This window comes from Pagrus pagrus (genome assembly GCF_965226575.1).
Source record: "Pagrus pagrus genome assembly, chromosome: 8".
Lineage (NCBI taxonomy): Eukaryota > Metazoa > Chordata > Actinopteri > Spariformes > Sparidae > Pagrus > Pagrus pagrus.
Window position 1 is genome coordinate 8785903 of NC_140192.1, and position 6000 is coordinate 8791902.

A 6000-nucleotide genomic window follows, 5' to 3' on the forward strand; every position below is an offset into this window, starting at 1 on the left:
TAACAGTCTATTCAGTAGGACTATCAGCTGTGTATCCACCTGACTTCTGCACAACACAACTGATGGTCCCAACCCCATTTATAAGGCAGGAAATCCCACTTATTAAACCTGACAGGGCACACCTGTGAAGTGAAAACCATTTCAGGTGACTACCTCTTGAAGCTCATCAAGAGAATGCAGAGTGTGTGCAAAGCAGTAATCAGAGCAAAAGGTGGCTACTTTGAAGGAACTAGAATATAAGGCGTATTTTCAGTTGTTTTACACTTTTTTTTTTTTGTTAAGTACATATTTCCACATGTGTTAATTCATAGTTTTGATGCCTTCAGTGTGAATCTACAATGTCAATAGTCACGAAAAGAAAGGAAACTCATTGAATGAGAAGGTGTGTCCAAACTTTTGGTCTGTACTGTATATATATATATATATATATATATAGGTGTGTGTGTGTGTGTATGTATTTGCATTTTAATTTTAAATGAGCTCCATTAAAATTGAAAGCATTTCCTGAAATGACGAGAGCTCACTTTCATCCCGTACAAACTATTCCTGCACATATTTCAAGCTGGTACTGGACATGCGATTGATGTGTAGCTCACGTGCATGCAAAAAATCAGGATAGCTTGAACCACTGGAATTGAAATTGCATGTGTTTGCACATGAATGACAGACCACAATGGAGAAAGTTGGCTAATAAGCATGAGTAATTCGTCAGAGTAAAAAGGCCACTTTGGTTAATGATCTGAAGTGAAGAGCCTCTCTGTTAAAAGCTCATTTGGGTGGAGTTGTCAAAGAATGTGGTAAGCCTGCATGAGGTCAGTAAGGAGGACAGGCTCCATCAGTAAACCCACCAGTTTGCTGTGTGGTTGTGTTTTATTGTCTGGACCTTCATCGCCATCTGCTGACAGATATTGGGTTAACAGCACCCCTTGTAAACGAAATAACTCCAAAATAAGTGAAAACAGTTTAATCTACTTAACAGTATAAGGGCGTATGTGTTATTGTACTTTAATAGTATGCTACACACTCTTACGAAGATCTTAAATGTACAAATTGTTCGTAAAATGATTCCTCTGCTTTGTTGGAGTCACATGTGTCCAACCTCTCAGGCACGTGCAGGCTAGTTGCCAAATACCACCAAGAGACACTCCCCTCAGATGCACAGTCCACGGCAGACCCCACAATTCCTCTTACGCAGCACTGCTCAGCGTGCTTAAATATATACATTCATGGTCAACTTTTTTGTTTTAACTTGGACAAGAACACACACACACAAGCTATGAAACTAACTCAACCATCTTTATTCAACTCTCAGTTTCCATGTTTGACATCTTGAACACAATACAGTCCACTGTGCGAGCATCAGGTTTTCAGGGTGACTTGCGTCTTCCGCCTAGAAGCCTTCATTAAGTACAGAGCGTATTCCATCATTGTTTCGCTCTCTTTTTCCCTCTCAACTTTCCTGAGTCATGTTTTGTTTTGTTTTTTTTTGTAAGCAAGCTTGTATAAATGTGTGCAATTTGCAACCTACAGCAAATCTAGAAAATAATGTGCATGTTTGTGGTAGAAGATACACCTGATATATGTTTAAGCTTGTGGACTTCAAGCAGTGCAAAGTAAAAAATAGAAGTCATGCTGTTATATGTGCTCGTGATCAGTTGCATGCCCTACAGACAAACACATCATTGATATAAACTTTTTTAGGTTTGCTTTTCAATGTTTTTTAGGACTTTTTGCTCCATTAACGGGCCAGTGCTTTTAGGTTTCCCCCATAAAAGATTGCGGGTAATTCACAGAATTTGATGACCTGTAATAATATCTTCAGCTATTCTTCTTTAATCATTTGTTTTTGCAGTATTTGCAGATTCTGTCTCATTTTCTGTTTCCTCAAATATCCTCCAATTACGAACTTTAAAAAGGTTTCCAGTGTTTGTCATGTTCCTAAAGTTCCCTCTCCTCTCTCTCCTGCCTGACTTCAAACAGACGCCACTAGAGCATAGTTTCTGCGCCTGGTTTCATAAAGGAAGGAGAGAGCAAAGTGGAGGAGGCAATTCATGAACATGGCAACCACACACACTCCTGAGAAAGGATGAGAGCAACCCACTGACAGACATACTGAGGTAGGTAAAATGTGACATCTTTAACCAGATTTTTTTTGTATCTGTTGCCAAATGTAACGAGTTAACAAGCTGCCAATGCCTTGCTTTGGTTGATTCATCTACCATATTTTGTCTTCATCACCTGTTTACCTACCCCATGCTGTCAGGGACTGCCCTGCCCTCTCTCAGGGTAATACTTGTTGGTAAAAAGAGCGCTTGGCCCCTGGTGTTTCTGGTGTGAGGCTGATATCAGAGTCAGCTTACAGCTGCTCTCATCTTCAGTTCACACCTTGGGGTCAGGCTCATTGGGTTGGCTGAGGCTGCTGTCACTCAGCAGGAGGCGAGCGTCACTGTCAGGTCTCCCTAACATTATTGGCTGCATCGCCTATCAGTCCGTGTCACTGTCAGGAGGCGGGAAGCGCCTCATTACAGTGTCAGAGACCGACGGGCTGATCGCTCCCTGCATCGCCAAACAGCCTGCGTCAGTGTCAGCATCAGCTGGCCTTAGGAGAAGCTTCATTGTCAGAGACTGCTGTCCACTGTCAGCTGTGCTTTGACTTTCACTTCGCCTTCTCCGACACTCAAGGCCTCACAGGGGCTCAATTGGCCTCCTGTGGTATCTGGTGCATCTGCACTACTTGCTGCACCTGGCCTGCATCTAAATGATCTTGCCTTTGATCTTGATCTTGTCTGACACCTTGTTGACTTTGTCCATGGTCACCGCCATGTCTACCATGATGGCCATGGTGATGGCCATGGTTGTGATCATGGCCATGGCCATGGCCATCAGGGTGTTGTTGCCCATTATGACCATGGTGATGTCCATGATGGTGACCCTGTCCTGTGTCTTCTTCTGCAGGGGGGGCTGCGTCTGCGTCAGGCTGTGCATCTTCTTTCACTTTGCACTCCTCTGGGATCTCAGCACTCTGTGGAAAAATCAAGAGAAATGAAAACAGAGACAAAAGAGATTATCTTTCACATTAACATAACACAATTTTCTGTTTTTGGGCAGTTATGCTTGGTCTGTACCTCATGCGTGCACTCGCCACACATGCGCTTGCAGTATGTATCTTTGATCGCACCCTCCACATGGCCTTGTCCAATGATGGAGTATGGAAGTGAAATGTGGTGGGTGAGACGGCCACACCTGATGGCAAAAAGACAGAAAAGAAAGGTGAGTGAAATAAAAAAATAAATAAAAAATACAAAACTCGCAAAATGTGAATGAGGTGTGTCCACTACAGGTCACAAACCTGTCATAAACGAAAAAGTCATCCTTCTCTCCTCTCAGTGTCTGCCAGACATCAGGCTGTTGGGCGTCCTGTTTGTAGAGTGTGATGTTCCCTGACAGTCGCTGTCCCAGCATGGCATGCAGGCGCTGTGCTTGCTCCCCCTGGTGGTTAACGACCATGTAGACCACATTGCTCAGACCCTGATTCTCCAGCTTCTGGCGCAGGCCATCCATTCTGCTCAGATGAGGGGGAAAAAAGGGAGATAAAAGGAGTTTGAAAATCAGTTGCCAGAAATCTGAATTGTTGATAAAGCTTTCCTGGATTGTCTGCTTAAGTATGAACAGGATGTATTTTTTCAAAAGTGAACTAATAATTGCATAGAAAGGACAGGTCTTAGCTTGCTGGCAGCCAATTATGCAAGCCTTGCAGAATGGGCATGATATATATATCTGATATTTTACTTACTAAGCAGTGTGAATGCCATGCTCTACCACAGATTTAGGACTGTTTGGCATAACCAAAGGTCAAGAGGTCATATTGGCTAACACATGAAGGCCATGTACCTGGCAGCCTGCACCAAGCAGAACAATCAGCTGGCCTGGAAAAGGGCCACCACCGTCACCCGACCCATAGCCTCCCTCATCGGATCCACCTCCCCTATCTTCCAGGCTGGTGGCAGCTGACAGCGAGGCCCGCCTCCGTCACTCTCTGCACCGCCCCCGTGGAGCAGGCAGAGAGTGAGGAGCAGGCTGAGGCACGCCCACATCCCTGCGCCGCCTCCTCACTGCACCAATCTGCTGAGCACAGAGAGGGAAGTGATAGCGGTGGGGAGAAGGGAGAAGTTGGGAAAGGGCCGCAGAGAGGGCAGAGGGAGGAGATTGGCAAAACTCATTACAAAATCAAATAGGATTGCACAAACATTTCTCAAGAAGGGTTGTCATTTTTACATTCCCAGAAGAGGTGTCCTCCCAAACTGTTAACTCTTTTCACTCAAGTGCACGAAAGGAGTGACCACTATTTGTAGTTCCCAAATCTGTGCTCTTGTTGTTTTTGTGCAAATCTATGCTAATAGGTACATAGTAACTACAAAGAAACAGCATATAGGTGAACAGGAGGCACGCTTCAATGTCTAGAACTTCTGCAGTGCATCACCACATGTGTGACAAGTTAAATAATGTAGAAAACCATTTTCAACACCATGAAAACATTGCATTTACCAAAGTTAAGTAAAAAAAAGTATACTGTAAAATCCCCTAATATCCTGTCTTTAAGCATTTATCTATTCATTTAGCATAGTTGCAAAGAGAAACACCAATAAACAAATGCTCTCTGAGTATTCACTCTCAGATGTAAAGTATTCTCTCACTTACCGAATGGATAAAAAGTTTCCTTCTCTCTGCTCAGCTCTGTGTGGCTGCAACTCCTCGAACAAAAAAACAAGTCTCTTCCTCTCCTGCTCCCCCCTTTTATACTCTGCCTGTTGTTTTTCTATCTGGATGGAGGACAAAGTTCATTCACGGCTGTATGCTGATGTCTACACTTTCCTCAAGTTAAACAGTGCATGCATCCTCCTCAGTGACAAGATACAAAAACCCTTTTCATGGAAAATGTTTTGTAGCAACTGGCAGTCTGACAAATTCCTTCAGGGGAGCAGTGTGAGGAGTAAAAGTGACCTCCTTTAACGGCTGGTTAAGATATGTCAGCTCTGGAGATGGTGCATGCATTTGCATTTGATGGTGCACACTTTTACTATGTTAAAGTATATAATAGAGGTGTATTATGACCATGGAAGAACATTGTGCAATGCATGTTTTTTTACTTTGAGCGTAGAGAGGGGAAGTGAAAAGGACATAGGGCGGGACTCTGGTCTGTGTCCAGCATGTTTCTACATGTCCCACACAAACACAGCTGGACAGGACTCCTTCAATATGCACAAATGGAATAATCTAAGCATTCCTTGATAGAAAGTATCCAACAGTTGTACACTCACAGACAGTAAAAGCAAGCAAATTATGTTCTTACAGTTCAGGGCAGGCCAGAAAAATAAGTAACTAATTACAAAAGCGGGATTTAACTCACTGAAGCAACAGGGGAAGCTGAAAAGATTAACTATACACTGATTGAGGAGGGATAAAGAACAAGACAGTAGAAAGAAAGAAAAAATCCATCGGCTGCTCAAGCTAATGTACAGCTCTCTGCACTTACATCAAAACGTCACTAGTGTAAACGGTCTCAAAGTCCGATCAGGTGGGTGCTTGTCTGTCTGCAGATACAAGCCATGCAGGTCAGGGCAGTGACATCACTGTTACGAGATCACTAAGGTCAAAGGCCAGTTTTAACTAGGCCAGCAAATGTCAGTGACATTGTGTTCTAGCAAAGAATAAAATTCATTCAAACACACTATCAACAAATGTGACACCTGCACAATCTAATCTAATCTAATACTATCTAATACAGTAGTCCTGCAGAAAGTATATTTGCAGGTTGTTTTATATCTGCATCCGAGATGTGCTTATTTTTTCTCCATGTGATCTTAAGGCTGTATTTTGCGATGTGTCAAAAGTGTTCCTGTGCTGTGTCCACCCCCTGTATATCTCCGCAACAGCCACAGCTGTAAGTCCTCTCAATTAAATATTTGAGATAGTGGTGCAGACATGTGGAAGAGCTCATTT

General features: G+C 43.2%; 1 protein-coding gene across 1 annotated transcript; it reads right to left on the bottom strand.

The window, feature by feature from the left end:
• Positions 1–1277: 1277 nt before the first annotated feature.
• selenop (selenoprotein P) lies at positions 1278–4814 on the bottom strand. The gene is made up of 5 exons (XM_084359233.1): positions 4699–4814; positions 3892–4125; positions 3350–3562; positions 3126–3243; positions 1278–3022 (listed from the first exon to the last, which is right to left on the bottom strand). The coding sequence occupies exons 2-5, from the start codon at positions 4092–4094 to the stop codon at positions 2696–2698; spliced, it is 861 nt and encodes a 286-aa protein (XP_084215359.1). The 5' UTR covers positions 4095–4125; positions 4699–4814; the 3' UTR covers positions 1278–2695.
• Positions 4815–6000: the final 1186 nt, after the last annotated feature.